Source organism: Lissotriton helveticus, chromosome 10, assembly GCF_964261635.1.
Source record: "Lissotriton helveticus chromosome 10, aLisHel1.1, whole genome shotgun sequence".
Lineage (NCBI taxonomy): Eukaryota > Metazoa > Chordata > Amphibia > Caudata > Salamandridae > Lissotriton > Lissotriton helveticus.
In genome coordinates this window covers 992,504,321-992,524,767 of record NC_136071.1, presented here as the reverse complement: position 1 = coordinate 992,524,767, position 20,447 = coordinate 992,504,321, and the positions used below count along the sequence as shown (strand labels likewise).

The 20,447-nt window shown below is 44.6% G+C and overlaps 1 protein-coding gene across 8 annotated transcripts in view; it reads left to right on the top strand.

The window, feature by feature from the left end:
- The window catches only part of LOC144784710 (ATP-dependent translocase ABCB1-like), a 1,064,270-nt gene extending 1,048,038 nt beyond the window's left edge, over positions 1 to 16,232 (top strand). For all 8 annotated transcript variants that reach the window (XM_078663665.1, XM_078663668.1, XM_078663666.1 and 5 more), the window contains 2 exons: positions 3,140 to 3,286; positions 15,357 to 16,232. In XM_078663665.1, the coding sequence (XP_078519791.1) occupies positions 3,140 to 3,286; positions 15,357 to 15,554 (345 nt within the window). In that variant the 3' untranslated portion in view covers positions 15,555 to 16,232. The remainder of the gene's footprint in view (positions 1 to 3,139; positions 3,287 to 15,356) is intronic.
- Positions 16,233 to 20,447: the final 4,215 nt, after the last annotated feature.

Here is a 20,447-nt window from a genome sequence, read left to right as displayed (position 1 = left end):
TATCCCGTGACACTCTGCCCCTAAATATTACAATAACAAACCCACTTTCCTTTCTAAACCCATATTAGGACCACATACCTTAGCATAGTTTTCAAAAACCTTTCTCCCACTCCACCCAGATCGTGAAAATAAAAATGGAGGATCTGTAATATTTTGCATTCCTCCCTCCAGTGTGAACGGTAAACTCTGAACTCAAAACAAATTATGAATATCAACAGCAAATGCAACTGTGATACTGTTAAATAATCTTTCAACTTTGACATTGTTAAAACTTTAATTCAATATACAACACATTTATACGTTATCTATCCAAACCCATAAATGTCAGTGAAATTCAAAAGGATAGTGTAAAATCTGTGGAAAGACGTGCCCGTCACTGTAAATTTTAAAGAAACAGGCTTGAAAAGGTCAGTATTGATTTATTGGTGTTCCCATCACCAAATACATACACTGTATGCTTGCCATCATGCCATTGAACATTATTTGTGGTAGTTTTTGCAGACTCCACCTTCCTGGAATTTCCTACTGAAAACACCTCGTGAAAAGACATACTCTATGCCCCTTCTAATTAAACAGACACAACACACCGGTCTGAGCACATCCGAAAAAGCCTGTTTCCCTTCCAAGTACGGTACCAAGGGCTTGGCGAAGTGCTTCCTTTTAGGTTAGCACTTCTGCTAACCTTGGGGCATATTATCAAGGGGGTTTATCTCCGCTTTTTTGGCTTTAAAAGCCAAGAAAGCGGAGATAAAATTATCTCCCTATTACCAAGCTGTCGCTAACACCAGTTAGTGACAGCTAATAGGAGATAGCGACCATCTTGGGCCCCGCTTTGCATGTCAATGATATTTATCACTAATGACATGCAAAGTGGGCGTGCCAAGATGTTAGCGACTGAAAACAGTCGCTAACATCGCTATCTCCTATTACCAACTTTTGGAGATATTCGCGCTAAGCGCGAATATCTCCAAAAGCTAACACCTGCCCTGAGCAGTTCTTCACCATGTTATCCAATGGGAGGTGGATAACATGGCTAAGAGCATTTGCTCGATAATGCATGAATATCGCTGACTTTTCAGCGATATTCATGCATTGCGGCCGTTTTTTATCGCATTTGCGATAAACCTTGCTAATAGCAAGGTTTATCTGCGATAAAAATCGCCGATGTGCGGCGATAATTTTTGTCTCTAAACAAGTTAGAGACAAAAATTATCGCTAGTTGTTGGTAATATGCCCACTTGTTTTCAGCAATGTACACAGGTGCGTCAAACACGTCTTTGCGCATAAGGCAATGTCTCCTCTCTTTTTTTCTTTGACGTGACCACAAACCTGCTCAATGTATCCAATGCTCGTCAGATCCAGCACTGAGACAGCCCCAAACACTCGAACCTGTCATATTGTTTTATTGAGATGAGCACCCCAGCTAACTGTGTCTGCTGCATGCGCACAGTTCACAGCTTTCAGGTGTGCTCCAAATGGAAACTGTCCCCAAACGTGTACAGCATTCAAGAAAAGAGGTCGCCTTATCCAACTTTGTAGTTAGCATCCGCCCTGTGTTGCATCCAAATCCCTCACAATACAGGGTTGGCTTTCTCTCCAAATTATCGTCACGGTTTACACTGCAATCTCCTTCCCAGGAGCTCTCCAAGGGGCATATTATCAAGGGGGTTTATCTCCGCTTTTTTGGCTTTAAAAGCCAAGAAAGCGGTGATAAAATTATCTCCCTATTACCAAGCTGTCGCTAACACCAGTTAGTGACAGCTAATAGGAGATAGCGACCATCTTGGGCCCCGCTTTGCATGTCGGTGATATTTATCACTAATGACATGCAAAGTGGGCGTGCCAAGATGTTAGCGACTGGAAACAGTCGCTAACATTGCTATCTCCTATTACCAACTTTTGGAGATATTCGCGCTAAGCGCGAATATCTCCAAAAGCTAACACCTGCCCTGAGCAGTTCTTCACCATGTTATCCAATGGGAGGTGGATAACATGGCTAAGAGCATTTGCTCGATAATGCATGAATATCGCTGACTTTTCAGCGATATTCATGCATTGCGGCCGTTTTTTATCGCATTTGCGATAAACCTTGCTAATAGCAAGGTTTATCTGCGATAAAAATCGCCGATGTGCGGCGATAATTTTTGTCTCTAAACAAGTTAGAGACAAAAATTATCGCTAGTTGTTGGTAATATGCCCCCAAATTCCTCCAATCTCAAGTGAAGCATTTTATGGCATAGAGCACACATACCCACAATGGCATCCCATCCATTTTTTCACCAAATTGTGGGAAGATCCTATAATGAACCACGCTAAGCAGGTATATCCAGAAAGAGGATTTATTGTGTAAACACCTTCAACTGCTCTCAACTGTCCCTCTCTGGCATCCCTTGACCAGGCACCTCATAACTTTTCAGGTTTTACATCACTGGTCAAGGGAGAAAGAAAGAGCGTACAAGACACCACACATTCCTTATTCGATTGAACAATTATGTTTTCATTTTTTTCATGCCAGGTAGATTTTTATGGTGAACCTTTGAAAATGGGGCTTGGGAAGATAAAACCTATGCTATCTGGATGGGTTCAAGGGAGCCTCTGTGAGTAATAAGGGCCCACTGACCCACAAATCGATATAACAATTACATTTTAATGTGATGCTTTTTAATTATATAGGAAATTAGGGGATGTAAGCTTTCATGTCTGTTCTCTGCTGAGAAACACTCAGCCCACATCTTTTTTAGAACCCTTTAATCATTTCAGATCTGATTTTGGCAGAAAAATGAATATTGGGAAGTGTTGTATTTCTGATTGTGACAGCGTTTGATACGTAGGGCCTGATTACGGGTTTGGCGAATGGGTTACTCCATATCAAATGTGACAGATATCCCGTCCACTGGATTACGAGTTCAACTATATTTTTTTTTATATAATGGAACTCATAATATGGCGGACGGGAAATCTGTCACGTTTGTGATTGAGTAACCCACCAGCCAAACTCGTGATCAAGCCCTTAGTTTTCAGTTGGGCAATAAATAATTTCGTTTGGTTCAATACATGGGTAGTCGTTTCAACTTCTAAGTAAAGAAACTCTATCACTTTGAGTTAAATATGTTTTTATTTCGTTTTTATCAAAATGTAGAAATACAACACTCGAGTTGGAGATAAAGGAGCCCAGCTCTCAGGAGGACAGAAGCAAAGAATTGCAATTGCTCGAGCTCTTGTCCGAAAGCCCAAAGTGCTGCTTCTTGACGAAGCTACCTCTGCCCTCGACACAGAGAGTGAAAAGGTTTGAAAAATGAAATTGTATCCACTATTGTACGAAATGTAAATGCTTGAATTGCTATCATAATTAATGACAATGGGGTATATTATCAAGGGGTTTATCTCCGCTTTTTTGGCTTTAAAAGCCAAGAAAGCGGAGATAAAATTATCTCCCTATTACCAAGCTGTCGCTAACACCAGTTAGTGACAGCTAATAGGAGATAGCGACCATCTTGGGCCCCGCTTTGCATGTCAGTGATATTTATCACTAATGACATGCAAAGTGGGCGTGCCAAGATGTTAGCGACTGGAAACAGTCGCTAACATCGCTATCTCCTATTACCAACTTTTGGAGATATTCGTGCTAAGCGCAAATATCTCCAAAAGCTAACACCTGCCCTGAGCAGTTCTTCACCATGTTATCCAATGGGAGGTGGATAACATGGCTAAGAGCATTTGCTCGATAATGCATGAATATCGCTGACTTTTCAGCGATATTCATGCATTGCGGCCGTTTTTTATCGCATTTGCGATAAACCTTGCTAATAGCAAGGTTTATCTGCGATAAAAATCGCCGATGTGCGGCGATAATTTTTGTCTCCAAACAAGTTAGAGACAAAAATTATCGCTAGTTGTTGGTAATATACCCCAATGTTTCTAAAATTCAGGGGCATATTACCAACCAATAGAGATAATTTTTGTCTCTAACTTATTTAGAGACAAAAATTATCGCCGCAAATTGGCGATTTTTATCGCAGATAAACCTTGCTATTAGCAAGGTTTATCGCAAATGCGATAAAAAACGGCCGCAATGCATGAATATCGCTGAAAAGCCAGCGATATTCATGCATTATCGAGCAAATGCTCTTAGCCATGTTATCCACCTCCCATTGGATAACATGGCTAAGAACTGCTCAGGGCAGGTGTTAGCTTTTAGAGATATTCGCGCTTAGCGCGAATATCTCCAAAAGTTGGTAATAGGAGATAGCGATGTTAGCGACTGTTTCCAGTCGCTAACATCTTGGCACGCCCACTTTGCATGTCATTAGTGATAAATATCACTGACATGCAAAGCGGGGCCCAAGATGGTCACTATCTCCTATTAGCTGTCGCTAACTGGTGTTAGCGACAGCTTGGTAATATGGAGATAATTTTATCTCCGCTTTCTTGGCTTTTAAAGCCAAAAAAAGCGGAGATAAAGCCCTTGATAATATGCCCCTCAGTTTATATTGGATTAAGACGATGCTTTTCCTAAATTATCAAATGACTGTAAAAAAGACAAACTTCTCACTTCAAAAATTTGCGAAGTTTGGGGCATATTATCAAGGGGGTTTATCTCCGCTTTTTTGGCTTTAAAAGCCAAGAAAGCGGAGATAAAATTATCTCTCTATTACCTAGCTGTCGCTAACACCAGTTAGCGACCGCTAGTAGGAGATAGCGACCATCTTGGGCCCCACTTTGCATGTCAGTGATATTTATCACTAATGACATGCAAAGTGGGCGTGCCAAGATGTTAGCGACTGGAAACAGTCGCTAACATTGCTATCTCCTATTACCAACTTTTGGAGATATTCGCGCTAAGCGCAAATATCTCCAAAAACTAACACCTGCCCTGAGCAGTTCTTAGCCATGTTATCCAATGGGAGGTGGATAACATGGCTAAGAGCATTAGCTCGGTAATGCATGAATATCGCGGACTTTTCAGCGATATTCATGCATTGCGGCCGTTTTTTATCGCATTTGCGATAAACCTTGATAATAGCAAGGTTTATCTGCGATAATTTCTGACGATGTTTAGCGGTAAAAAATTCGTTGCTAAGCATTGTTAGCGATAAATATCGCTTAACGTTGGTAATATGCCCCTTGGTTCCTTACCTAAAAACCTTTACTGCGGGCAAAACTCCAGGCAAAACGCTGTTTTGAAGAACTTCCAGCTTCTTTTTTCGAGATCAATTTCTTGATAACGTCGATTTTTGAGAGATAATTCCCACTAAACATAATATTGTGAGATGATTTTCCCAACATTAAATGTAGCAACTTTTGTGAGCTTTACAATGGTTGTAGAGAAAAACCTATTCAAATGTGCACGTTGCTTTCTGGCATTTCATTTAAAAATTTCCAGTAAAAAAAAAAATCAACTGTTCAGCAAATCACTCATGTTAATTTGGCTGCTATATCAATTTCACAGGCCAGGTGTATGTGTGTATTTATGTTAGCGTATGTATGTGGTGATATTTTTATAGTGAAAGATTTTCTGGAGAGCAGCATGGAGCTATGTACATATGTGTTATTTAAGCTATTGAGGAAACAGAGAAAACATAATTATATTGCATTCTTCATTTTCACTGTTTTCAAACCAAATCACAGACAAAATGCCAATCCTTCTTAAGCAATTTCTCGAAAAGGTATTTGAGATATAGCGGCTGTATTCAGCTAAAGGATTGCCTGCTAAGCAAAGTGTGACATTGAGATCTAAACACTTTTATAAAGCCCCTCAATAAATAAAATACAGAACTGGGCAGAGGAGTAACGTGATCTCAGTTTTGACTGAGCTAGAAAATGTAGCGCAAACTATTCTGTATAAAATAAGGAACTGTGGGGCATATTATCAAGCCAGGCGATAAAATTATCACCGCTTTAGCGAAAACTGCCGCTAAAATGGTGATAACAGGGTTAGTAATATCCTCTATGGAATAACAATTGAAGCCCTTGTTAGATGTCCTTCAGATTTAACATGGGCTTCAATTGGAATTCCGTAGAACATATTATCAAGTCCATTATCGCCGTTTTAGCGGCAATTTTCTGCCGCTAAAGCGGCGAAAGTTTTATCGCCTGTCTTGATAATATGCCCCTGCATGTTTGTGGGAACTTGAATAGGGAGAAAGAAAGGTCCCTCATTTTCCATCCAAATACACCAAACCGTATAAAAGCATAATCGGTTGCAATTGGCCAGTACACTAAAATAACACATAGAAGTACTGGAGGATGTATAAAGTGAATTTCATTTTGGTAAACGCTGTGTTTATTCATGACCTGCATTACCATACCAAGACATTGTATAAGCAAGATATTTCAAAATTCAATAAATGTGGTAGGAACGCAATACCTTTATTCATCACAAATCGATTAGCAGAGATCAGTGAATGCTTTTAAGCTAGATACTTGCAGTTCAATCTACAAGAAAATATATTAATAATCTGTTACTGTAGTTAGTGGAAGTGTTGTTTATGTATTTACTGTGACACTGGAAATACATATTACCAGGCATCCTGGGACGATAGCTGGCTGCCTTGGGCTGCTTTTGTTAGTGGTCCTTTCGTGAGACAAACAAAAGAACTGGATCTGTTTGAAAGGAGCTCATATTCACATACTGTCCTAGTTTTCATTAAGCTAGGACAGTATCATGATGCTCTCTTCTGCACTGCAGAGGCGCAGAAAGGATCTATGGGGGATATTTTCAAGAACGTGTGATAACTATCATAACATTTTTTTAACACAACTTTGCACATCACAGTCTATCGCGGGAAAATAATGCTGTGTTAACGTTGTATTCTCAACCGTGCAACACCATGTGATAGTCACACGATAACAGGTCAAATGACTGCGGTAAAATTAACGCGACACCTAAAAAATGTGGAATATGAACACGAAAAAAGCGGCGATGTCCCAAACCGTGATAACAAAATCAGCGATAAGCAGCGGCAGGCCTGCAAGTCCCATGCATCATGCGGGAAAATGCTCAATCAAAGCAGAGAAAAAAAACTGTTAGAAGACAATGTACGAGTACAACCTCACATCTGTGATGTACTACAAATGTCCACTGTCCTGCATCAAATAGGCATCACCTCACAAAATGTCACAATGTACATTGTCATGCAGTCTGTGGGTAAAATTTGACAATACGTAAACATACATGGAACACCATGTGAGCCTGCATCTCCCCTTCATATTGCAGAGGGACAATCAACATCTCCTGCAGAGCAGACCCCACATCATGTCAGTGATGATGGAGACGACATCCAGGACATCGACCCAGACGAACTCCAATGGTTCATGGACAACATCCGCACCCCACTTCCAGTAGCATTTGGGACACATGTGAAACGCTGATGTGTGGGATTCAGTACTGTCCTTGACACACAGAAATGGCCTTTCGAATACCTGATACCCAAACAGCCCCTCCGTACAGAGGTGACACACCCACCATCTATTTTTAAATGATGAGATTGTTAGCACTACATCATGCACTTACACTTCTCAGAGTGTTGTCCCTGTACAAAGGGTTGACATGCACTCAGGGAATGTGAGTTAGAATGGATCCTACTGCACATGCTGTGCCTGTGCTCCTTTTGTACAGTCCATGATTACTAAAGACGGTGACAATATGACGTGCTCATGTGACGAAACTCTCAATTATGGTGTTCCTACAGGCTATTCCTACAGCACCTGCAGTGGGGTGTGGTCCACCTGCCTCATCTTCCCCATCATCGTCCGGTGCATCTGGCACTTGTATCCAGGGGGCATTGGTGCGTACACATATTTTGTGCAACACAAAACATGCAATGATCCTCTTGCACACAATGTCTGGGCTGTACAGGAGCCATCCACCTGTGATGTCCAGGCACCTGAAACATGACTTCAACACGCCAAATGTGCGTTCCACAATGCCCCTGGTGAGTTTCTGGTGCCGCATTGCTCTGCCTCTGAGCCTGTGTGTTCGGGGCTCAGAGGGGTTTTATCATCCAAGGGAAGAGTGCACATCCTTGATCACCTGTGACAGTGCAGGTAGACATGAGTCAATAGTTGGTTCTGCATGATGTGTCGGCAGGCTCACTGGTACATTGGTGTGTGGTATGTGTGACTTAGTGATTCCTGTCTGACATGTACTGCTTGTAGCAAATGAGCCGCATCAATTTGGAATACGTAGCCTCACTGCTGCTCCTCCCTCCCTATTCACTAGTGTGCGCAGCATGGTTGCATCACTTGCACACCTATGACCCACCATTGTCATGCCTGTCTGCTCATGTCCACAAGCCTGACAATGACACTGTGATGCTGTGCTATGAAGGTGGTTGGCCACGTGTGTGTAGGCCTATGGTAAGGACAGGGCAGACACAGATGTCGAGTTCATGGCTGACTGAACTCACAGCAGTTGGCATGTATGATCCTGGACCCAGAGCGGGCTTTCGCTCCTTCATTTACCCCTTCGGCCGAGCCCGCGCTCCGGGGGCATGTTACATTTCAACATTGTCCATTGTGGGACGGGTGGTGCAGACACAACAACAGAGACACACTCATTAGTTACTAAGCCCGCCCAGAGCCCCAGGTAGAGGAGCCACACCCCTACGCTGTACTGTCATACGCTGGTCCACTCTGCTTACACTTACGGGGGGTACGACACAGCTACATGTCCCAGTTCTACCCCACTACCTGAGGTGACATGGTTGCATCCGCTGTACACAGCACAATGTTCTGTGGTAGGGCACGGGCCCTCATGCATACATAATGACCACACAGACACACTGAGATAGCTTGTGGAACTGGCTACGGGCACGTGTGTCCAGCACCTTTTATTGCCAGGATCACATGTCCAGTGATGCTTGTACTGGATGGGTATTGGATAAGTATGGGCGAATTTTGCGAATCAGCAGTCCCCAAATTAGCACGAAATCGCAAAAAATCCGCGAATTTGCAGATTTTCCCACGAAATCGCAGATTTTTTTGCGATTTGTACCATACTTAACTTGAGTACTTTCTACTGGCTAATCAGTAAGTGCTACCTCGTTGGGTAAATGTATTGTGCTTTTCCCACACTACAGCTGCGTAAAGGCCCAGAAGAGTTGTCTCCAGTGACCCCGTGTGTCTGTAACTTTTCCACCGCGCCCCTAGGCGCCGAGGTCCCTCGAGTGAGCTGTCCATCACAGTGGGAGAAAGGGCGGGAAGAGGTTGCATAGCCTAGTGTGTGTGGGCTGGGGCCAGGCTTCTGTGCGAGTTCACATGCCTCTCGTTTATAAAGGGTCAGAGGCCGATCAGAGCAGCAAATGAGGAGAAAGCAGTAAGTGCTACCTCGTTGGGTAAATGTATCGTGCTTTTCCTGCACTGCTGTGTAAAGGCCCAGAAGAGTTGTCTCCAGTGACCCCGTGTGTCTGTAACTTTGCCACCGCGCCCATAGGCGCCGAGGTCCCTCGAGTGAGCTTTCTATCACAGTGGGGGAAAGGGCGGGAAGAGGTTGCATAGCCTAGTGTGTGTGGGCTGGGGCCGGGCTTCTGTGCGAGTTCACATGCCTCTCGTTTATAAAGGGTCAGAGGCCGATCAGAGCAGCAAATGAGGAGAAAGCAGTAAGTGCTACCTCGTTGGGTAAATGTATAGTGCTTTTTCTGCACTGCTGTGTAAAGGCCCAGAAGAGTTGTCTCCAGTGACCCAGTGTGTCTGTAACTTTGCCACCGCGCCCATAGGCTCCGAGGTCCCTCGAGTGAGCTGTCCATCACAGTGGGGGAATGGGCGGGAAGAGGTTGCATAGCCTAGTGTGTGTGGGCTGGGGCCGAGTTTCTGTGTGAGTTCACATGCCTCTCGTTTATAAACGGTCAGAGGCCGATCAGAGCTGCAAATGAGGAAAAAGCAGCAAGTGCTACCTCGTTGGGTAAATGTATTGTGCTTTTCATGTAAAGCCCCATAAGAGTTGTCTCCAGTGACCCCTTGTGTCTGTAACTTTGCCACTGCACCCATAGGTGCCGAGGTCCCTCGAGTGAGCTGTCCATCATAGTGGGGGAAAGGGCCGGAAGAGGTTGCATAGCCTAGTGTGTGTGGGCAGGGGCCGGGCTTCTGTGCGAGTTGACATGCCTCTTGTTTATTAAGGGTCAGAGGCCGATCAGCGCAGCAGATGAGGAGAAAGCAGCCTCCTGGTCACTGGAAGTACAGGGGGATTGCGCCCGAGAAACTCGTGGATGCCTAGACCCCCATCAGGGATTAAAGCTAATTGTAGACAGTAGATCTGGGGAGAAAGCACACCTGCCTAGCATTGACCATGCTCACTAGATTCTTGGGCTGATTATAATGCGTTACTGAATTTGAGCTTCAACTCGGGGACCTGTTATCTGTAAGTGCTTCCTGCTGAGGTTTAATTTTAGTGACAGGAGCCTCGTTGCCTAATTGTAACTATTCTCTGACCCTGCTTCGAGGGTCAGAGCAGGGTCAGAGAATAGTTGCAAGTAGGCAACGAGGCGCCGCTCAGGAAGCACTTACAGGGTTACAGCAGGTGCCCAAGTTGAAGTTAATTTCTTTGTAGCAATTAGCTTCAATTTGGGAACCTGCTTTAACCCTGTAAGTGCTTCCTGCGAAAAATTGGTCCGGCTCACTGATTCGTGGATTTTACCGCGATTTTGCGCGATTCGCGGATCGCGAAATTGTGGAAAATCCACAAAATCCGCGAGCTGAACAAATTTTACGCCCATGCTTAGTATTGGGTAGTGTAAGCCACCCCTCAGGGATCGGTTGGTGTTGGCAACAACTACAACAGTGATCAGACAATCTGAAGTTCAAAGTTCAAACAGCAAGGGTCCATGACTTGAGCTGCACTGAGTTAGTGGCCCCAGATGCACTGCGGCCGGCAAAGGCACACAGCCAAGGGATGGTGACTTGCGGTGCACTGAGGTAGGGTCAAATGAGCTGAGCGGGTCCTTGTTGATGTCCAAGGAGAATGTCGCAGAGTGTTACAGGGGACAGTGGAAGATATCCTTCCAGGGCATGATGCAGAGAGCAGAAGCAAGCAGAAACAGGCAAATGGAGGAATAGAATGCTACAGACTCCTTTTTACCACCAAGTCAGTGCCAGCTATATGATGATGAAGACAACCCCCAGGCCATAGACTCAGACACCGTCAAAGTTCAACCAGAGAGTATCCATGACTTTCGGGGCACAGAGTCAGTGGCACCAGAGCTGGGGGGGGGGATTGCAGTCTGCAATGATTCCTGTGCAATGATATAAACTCTGCCATTAAGAAATCAAGACTCAGTTTCAATTGTGTGACCTATTTGACATCAGTGTAGGCCGGAGGCAGCGCTCGTGCGGGCCAACCGTTGTTCAGCCAGCTCCTCCTAAAACTCTAACACATGATGTTGAAATGGCATGTGGAGATGATTTGTGGTTGACGGAGATAGAAGCACCAGAGTTGAGCGGGCATGCAGCCTGCGACATTGCCGAGTCCTGCCTTGACGCAGTGTAGGCTGAAGGCAGTTCCTAGCAAGGGCCCACATACAAGTGTGGTAGGAATGCTATGCACAGAGTTGGTGGCACCACATCGAAGGGAGTATAGTGATATAAACCCTGCCATGAAATATGTGCTCTGCCATTGTATAAAAAGACTCAGTTCCAGATGTGTGACCTACGTGACCGCTGTGTATGCCGGTGGAGTACATCAACAAGAAAGGAGTGCTGCGGGCCAGTCTCGGGGAGGACAGCGATGGTCTGAGGAGGGTGACAAAGTCGCGTGCCTTGGGCTTGGAACTTGAACAGGCACTTGATGGGCCCTCTTTGACAAACACTGGTGTTGGCAGGTGAGCGGTGTGGCCTGGTTGCACAGGGGCAGCCAAGAAGGGTCTGGGGACCGGCGGCCTGAGGTGCAACATGCGCACATGAACGCAGAAACCGCCGCTCATGGTGTCGGCCTCATTGCGGGCTGGAAGGTGCCACCCTGGTAGACACGTTGGCTATTCCGGAATACAATCAGGCCCAGAGCTACAGGCTTTTAATTCACACCCCAATGCAGGCCTGGCGTATGCCAGGCCAGCCCACTCTGCTCACTCTTACAGGGGGGGGGCGTAAGAGGCTACATTTCCACGCTCTTCCCCACTGCCTGGGGTAACATGGTTGCATCCGCTGTTCACTACACTCAAAACACCAGCAGTATATGTCGACTTGGGCATGTCTGTGGTCTGCATACTGCAGTCTGGCCAGCACATCTACGCCACACTTGACATTGTGTACATGCTCATTCATGGGTCACTTGCCTTCTTCGCACATACCTGGTTCCCACCTCTCCCCACATTGTGCTATTGTGTGGCTGAGGTGCCATGCCATTGAGGCCTCTTGTTCATGGTTAGCCCAGGTTACCACAGAAAGTTGTGCTGTCATGTCCGGTAGATGGGCATGTTGTTTTGCATATTATATGTGAGTTTGTAACATGTGCATTCCCAAAGTTGTGAGTTGCATGATTGTGGAGTTGTGGTGTGTGGTGTGTTCATTTCGTACTTTCCAACGAGCAATGCATTCCCATAGGTGCCAGCCTCAAAGCGCTGGTTGATGATGGACTGCCAGAAGATGAAGGAATCATGCACACTGCCTGGGTAATTGGCGAAGACATTGGTAAAGAGTCCCCGGTGGTCCACTATTGACTTCACATTGATGTAATGTGTACGCCTCATGTTGCCTTAATTGTGTGCAATGGCGGCAGGGGGTACGAAGAGTCCATGTGTGCAGTCGATTGCCCCAACACATGCGGGAATCCAGCTATGGCGTAGTGTGTGGGAAGTGAAGGCACTGGGGTGCCAAGCTGATGATGGCATCCAAGACAGGTGTGAGGAACTTGGTGTGAGACTCCTCCAACTCAGGCAGTTGTTGGTTGCAAGGTCCCAGAGGCCAACATGTGCAGCACAGCCAGCAGCTTTGTCTGTGGAGGGATGTTGGTTGTCCGCTATATTGGTACCGTCAGCCTGTGGGCAATGATGGTCAGTATGGGGAGGATGGTTGTCCTTAGGAGCCTGTAATGGGCAATGACATCCTCTGGTGTTAAGTCAGTGAGGCTGGTGCATTTTCTGAAGGTCTGCTGTCTTTGTCTGCACTGCCTCTGTGGTGGTCGGGGGAGAGTCGAGGTGGGGTGGCCAGCCTGTGGGTGGTGGCTGTTGGTGTTGTGGCCCTCTTGGGGCTACGAGCTGCATGATCAGTAGCTCCATGACTTCTGTTGTTCTTCAGGTGTGGCTCTGGGCTGGGCTTATTATGGAATGCTGAGCCGGCGCAGAGCCGAACACCTGCTTTAGTGCATTGGAGTTCATTAAAATGTATAAATATAACACTGAATTCGGCTCCAGTTAGTGCATGTACTTTAGAGAGAACCAATTGGAAACAGATAGAGACCATTCCTGCTCATTATTCCTGCCTTGTGCTGTCTATATTTCCAGTAGCAGCTGCTCCTGTGAATCAACAGCGAGGCGGGGAGGAGGAAAGGGGGTGTTAAAAAGATAAACAAAAAATAAAACTTACCTACCGCCTCCTCTCCTCCGTCGTATCCGTCCTCTTCCTGGCTGGTGTGTGAGCAGGAAGCACACATCGGCTCCCCTAAGCCAATCACAATGCTGCAATGCAGCACTGTGATAAGTCTGTGCGCAGTCGTTAAGCGCTCAGTCTGGGAATGGGAGCATGGGCATGTTCTCCACCCAAAACAGCCGGCAAACAGTCATCGGCATGTAGAGTGTGCCGCCACTCTTCCCCTCTGCGCTGCCCAGCCCCGTCCTGTGAAACTGCCTCAGCACACAAAAATAAAATGATTATAACCTCGGATTATTATCATTTTATTTTTCATTTTTTGCAGAGCTGAAAGGCAGTGGGGCAATACTCCTCCACCTTTGTGGAGGACCCGCCCCTGTATATTTCATGCATTAATTTGGGACAGTTAAACATTTTACCCACTACAAATCCCAAAAACGGATACTCAGGTCTGTGTTGAGCCAGTACAGAATGTCATGGTATGGCCCCAGAAATACAGGTTAGGTAAAGAGTAAGCGACTGCACATCAGAGGATAACTCTCCACTCATGTGACTATTGCATGACATATTTTAATATTTTTTTCTATATTTGCAAATGCTTCCTAAGTACACAGAGTCAATTTAAGTTTAACTTAATAAGTATTTACAAATATGGTGATGGATGGGTAATAAAGTACATTATCTGCCTTAGGCTCTAGTATCATATGGTTTCACACTTGGACATTTAACAAAACTTAAGAGACTTAGGGGCCGATTAGGATGGCGGACGGACTTGCGTCCGTCCGCCACCCCTGAGTAGGAGGGACCGTCCGCATGGGCAGCGGCGGTCCCTCCATGGCAATTAGGATGTGACCGCCAGGGTGGCGGTCACATCCTCTATTTTTAACATTGCGGCGGGTGCAGCTTCAAGCTGCACCCGCCGCAATGTTAAAAATGCATGTGTTGCATTTACATGCACAAAGCGGCAGGCACCGCACGGTGCCTGCTGCTTTGTGTACGCAAATGCAGGGGGGTACCATAGGTACCCCCCATGTGCACCCCCCACCCCCCATTCACCCAGGGGGCCTGCAACGGGCCCCCAAAGTGAATGTCCGTATGCTTTTCCATGGCGGAAAAGCCGCCGTGGAAAAGCATATTTACACCAACATCATAATATGGCGGACGGTGTCTCATAGACACCGCCTGCCATGTTATAGCTTTTCCGCCGCGGTCGGAAGCCGACCGCGGCGGAAAAGCGGCGGACGGAATTCCAGACCCACCAGCCATCCTAATTTGGCGGTGGGTCTTTGGAGTCTCCGCCGCGGTTTTTCCGCATCCTCCAGGCCGGCGGACACTTCCGCCGGCCCGGAGGATGCGGAAAAACCGCCATCCTAATCGGCCCCTTATTAGTATTGTTTTTTCATCTCAGTGCTGAAATTTCTGAATTGTAGTAAGGACAACACTGTGACGGAGATATCCAAAAAACAAACTATTGCGGAGGTAAATGCTCAGAGGGAGGTCTAGATTTACTATTCTTAATTCTACAACTATATGCCTTGAAAATGTATATATCACTATGCTATCTATATGAGGAGCTAGGTCTGGAAAATCTATACAGACTTACTTATGAATATTCTGATCATGATATTCTGACACTCGACATTTCATCCTCAGTATTTCAAATCTACACTAAATGAATGTTAAGTGCACATAAAGGATTTCAGATGCAAAATGTAACATGGTAATAAATATTAAAAATGTATATATAAGAAAAATGCATAGGAATGCCCGAGTATTTTGATCTTAAGGAATAATGCTAAGTCAGTGAAATAATGTACTGGACATTATTTTATTTGCAGGTAGTCCAGAAAGCGCTGGATGATGCCAGACTGGGAAGAACTTGCATTGTGATAGCTCATCGCTTGTCAACTATAAAGAATGCTGATGTCATAGCGGTCATTCATCATGGTTCAGTTGTGGAGCAAGGCACCCACAGTGAATTACTAGCAAAGCAAGGCATATACTACGATTTAGTAAATGCACAAGTTTCTCATTAATTATTCAAATATTGCTTGTTTTGGAAAATATGTATCTGAGAGGTAGACTAAAATTAATCTGCGTTTACTAATGTTAATAATGCAGCATGTTTTAATGGACAGCACTCTCCTATTATTGCTCACGAGGAATTCTTTCCAAGTATATGATTTCAAGAGTGTAATGAAGTTTGGTAGGAATTCTTTGCAAAATATAAATGTTGTTGAGGCATTGAAAACTCTGATGATATATTTGAATTGATGATCTCCTCTTTTTTGGCAGATTGGAGTCAGCAGGGTAAAATAGTGCACTTTTTATTTACAGTCAGATATTTGGTGTAAATGACCATTGCACAATTATCAGAATTAATATTGCACTTTGAAAGTAATGCTATCCATTCTTTTGTGTTATTTTCATATTTTGAACATGCTTTAGTCAATGTATGAGGTTCTACTGTAGTTTAAATGTTTTACTTAAAACTTAGACTAGAAATTAGGTATATCAGTTTTGTACAGTACTCAATTCAAAGAGAGTCCTTCACCTCTATTATGAGCCATGCTGTTTGTTTTTTGTTTCACAAAGTTAACGGTGAAGACTGAAGTCTGCCTTTATCGTAATCCAAATGTGGCTTATTGGTTCAAGTCTTCCATTTCTTTGTTTTTGAGTAAATAAATATTATGTCAATAAAACGTGGGCTTTGGAGGAGGTATGTTTACAATATGTACCTTTGATCAAAATGAGGATTATTTTCAAATGGTTAACATTCCAAAATTTGCAAACAGACTTTGGTGTTTCAGCTTTCACTTGAAAACATTGTAATTAAGCAATATTATTCAAGAGAGAGTCCATTCCTAGGTAGGTATTGACTGGGGTGGCATCAGAGGGCCCTAGGTGAAGACTGAGACCCTACTCATTTTAGTCCTTTTCTACCTTCTAGTGCCCTTCTCCTTGGATAATATTGCTATTTTAAATCAGATCCTTCAATATAGGGAAAAATTTGCAAATTTGTGTTAGAGTGTATTGGTTTCATGGCACTATTTAGGTGGACGTTGAAAGAGGCATACCAGATGGATTTGATTTGGTGATAATGCTCTGCATGTTTGCTCTATTGAAATGAAATATGGTGAATGGCTGGAGAGACAAACTCATTTTATTTACCCTGTATCTCATTAGCTCATGGTATACTAATTTAAGGAATTGTGGATCTACGGGGATGGCGGGCGGATGCAACCCATAACATGCCTGTACGCAGCTCTCCCCTGCCCTGTAGTTCTCTCTGCCAAAGGGAGATGTGGCCCCAGGGGAATGCTAGAGAAGCACTGCCACAGTGATCCGCCTTGAGTTGGGAGTATTGCGGACCCATGAGGAGCTAGCCTCGAGTGTTGCTGCTGCTTGGATGCCAGTATTGCACACCTGTCTTTGGTGTGTTTTTTGAGACAATTGATGGCTTTATTCTGCTTCTGCCTTGCGTTGAGAGTATTGGGGAACAATAAGAAGCCGGTGTTCACCCTTCTTTGGTGTGTTTTCTGCTTTTTATTCTGATGGGTTCCGAGAATGCCGCCCAGCCTTGCTACTGACACGGTTTCGGGCTACGTGGCAAGTTGATCCCTATTTGGTAGACCTCCACGGCAATACCACCTGTGTGATCGTAAGCTTGTCCAAGAGCAGTGGGAGGCAATTTCCAGCATTTCCTTCACAATACAACATGGGGAGGAAAGCACAGTGAGACTAAACATACAATTCAACAGGTAATATGCTGTGAAGACCGCTATAACTGATATCCATGAGCACTCCATGCTGGTAAATATTATTGTGATAAAGATCTCAAGGAGGTGTCCATCAGGAATGAGTAATTAAACTAGAGAGGTGGCCCCACTGCCAAAGGAAACAGAGCACTACTAAACAGTAGAGAGAATATGGCTTCCCCCTGGTAGTCATTTCATTTCATACGTCTTTATTTCGAAATATTTCATCATAAAAGACATCCATAAAACATTCTTCTCTAGTTATATAAAACATATGCCCTATACATAAAAGAGAGACTTTAAGTTCTAATTTAAAAGATATTTGGGCAAAGATTAGTTCCTGAACACGATTATCATCCAAAATAACGTAGGTGATACATACAAAATAGTTAAACAACATTGGATAAAACGTTATTAAATTATGATTAAGGACATAATAGGGAAATAATACATTAAAAACAATTAGTTTAATCCGTTGACGTGTGGGTGCCTAGCTCTGATGATCCAAGTCCACCCCAAAAATGTTGCTACGGCTATGGCCACTGTATCTGATGTGTTCGTCCTCAGCAGCCATAAAGCCTCCTGCGCCACTCGGGTTCTCAAATTATTACAGATTGGTTTTAACCATTTTTTCCGGGGCGCTATATAAGCAGGACAGACAAAAAAGACATGGCCTATGGATTCCTTTTGGTCCCTGCACCAGGGGCAAAACTCATTAGACTGACCCCACCATTTGATTGTGAAGGATCTCAGTGGCAACGACCCGATCCTAAATTGGTGGAATAACTTCCTATTGCTGCTCCTAGTAATAATATCCCAATTTTCCTCCAACGAGGGATCTACTTTATGAGTCAGAAATCTACCAGTCAGGGATGAGGAAACCGACAGAGTTACAAGTTGGTGTCTTTGGGCCGCCCAATACAGTGCTTTAAATTCCTTTTTAGAAGGAAAAGTATTAATACCAGGGGCCAACCATAATTGACTAAGGCCCATGTTTTCCAGAACTGTTCTTACATTTTTGAACCAGGGGAGGTTGCCTGAACCCACTATATATCTTAATTCTACAATTTCATTAGCAAAGGGTGCTAGTTCCGGCGTTGACCATATCCTCCTCCACAATGAGACAGTCCTAAATCGGGCAGCATCGACAATTGAACGACAACCTAGGTCGAGTAACAAAGGCATCATAGGACTAGATTGTGGAAGGCCCACAAGGTTACGCAAGAATTTATATTGTATCCTAACCAGCGCAGAGAGGTCCGAGAAGCCCCATAAGTCAGCACCGTACAGGATAGATGAACTTATTTTAGCATTATATACTTTTAATGCTGGACGTATTCTTTTTGTAAATGATGATGTCTGCTCCTTAATTAAACACCCAGTCAGTTGTGCAAACTTCAGGGAAAGTACATCGAGCTGCACTTTCCATCTGAGCCTGTTTTCTAAAACGACCCCTAGATAGGTCATAACCTCCACCTGCTCTAGCACATGGCCATTCATACTGACCTTACCCCTCACTGGCCTATTTTTGGTTTGCACCATGAATTTCGTTTCGCTAACATTAACCTGGAGGTCGTTATGTTTACAAAATTCCTCGAACCTATTTAATGCAGTTTGGAGACCCTTCTGGGTTTTGGAAAGAATAAGAGTATCATCTGCAAAGATGAGGAGAGGAAATTTAGTACCACCTAGGGCAGGGGCGTCTGTTGGTGTATCTGCAAAGTACTGCACGACCCTGTTAATGAATAACAAGAAAAGGGTGGGTGCAAGTACACACCCCTGGCGTACCCCACGGGTTACAGGGAATTTCTTAGTAAATTGCCCCTGCTTACCCCATCTTACTTGTGCAAAGTTAGCCTTCTGGAGGCGTATTACAATATCCAGCAATTTGCGTGGCATTCCCATATTTCCCAAGGCGTCCCATAGCTTGTGTCTCGGGACGAGGTCGAACGCAGACTTGAGATCTACGAATGCCGCGTAAATAGCTCCTCCACCCAGGATCACCACCTTCCAGTAAATTAGGATGAATCTAAACACCTGGTCGATAGTACTGACACAGGATCTAAAGCCTGCCTGCATGGCCAATAAAATATGCTCAAGGTCCATCCAACCCTGGATTTTAGCTAACACCATCCTAGCAATAATTTTCTGGATTGCATCTATTAAGCTAATAGGGCGGTAGTTTCCCGGGACGGTCCGATCCCCCTTTTTGAATATGGGTGGGATTTTGGCCCCCCGCCAAGAGTCCGGGATGGGTGCCCCATTCGCAATTGCGTTAGCTAGTATTGTAAGATAAGGCACCCAATTCTCGGGATCATATTTAAATAAGTCTGCAGGGATACAGTCCATACCAGGAGCTTTGCCTGCTTGGATCGATCCCAGAGCAATCTCTGCATCTTTATTGACAAACACAAAGGTCGAGTGTGACCTCTGTAAAATGGGAGGGAAAAGTACAGGAACACGGGCAGATGCAAGATCGGGACACCTAAACTGGGATTCAAAATGATCAACCCAATCATCAGCGGACACGTGGTTTGCCGGGATTTGAGATTCCGAGGTACTGCCCCATTTAATAATCTGCCAGAACTTATTCTGGTTTCTGGATCTGCTAGCCTCTAACAGGTCCAACCAGTGTTGTTCATCCCATTCTTGCTTGGCCACTTTTTGGGCTTTTTTATACTCTAGCCTGGCTACCCTGATGTCAATAATAATCCGTGATTTTATAGCTTTAACCAAGGAGCTGTAAGCCTGTCGACATGATTTATTGTACCAGTTATTCCCTGTTTTAAGGGCAGGTATTTTCCCAGGTTTACAGCTTTTGGAGAATGTGGCTTTCAGGGCACTAAAAAGTTGCTCATGGAGTTCACTTATATATACTAAGTGGTCCATGGGATCGGCCACTGTTCGAATCACACAGGGTGGAAGAGACTTCCTTGGAGATCACATCTAAAATTTTAGGGTCATCGACTACTCTACCCCACCGGACCCTTGGCCTATCATTTGTTAAGATGGCTTCCACTGTGGCACACTCAGAATCTCTAAAACCCCCCTTACTACCCTCAAGATTCAAGCCAAGGACCAACGGATTATGATCACTCTCGGGTCGGGCCGTAATTAACATATCCTCCAGAAGCGACCAGAACTCAGCTTTAATCAGGATGTAATCAATTC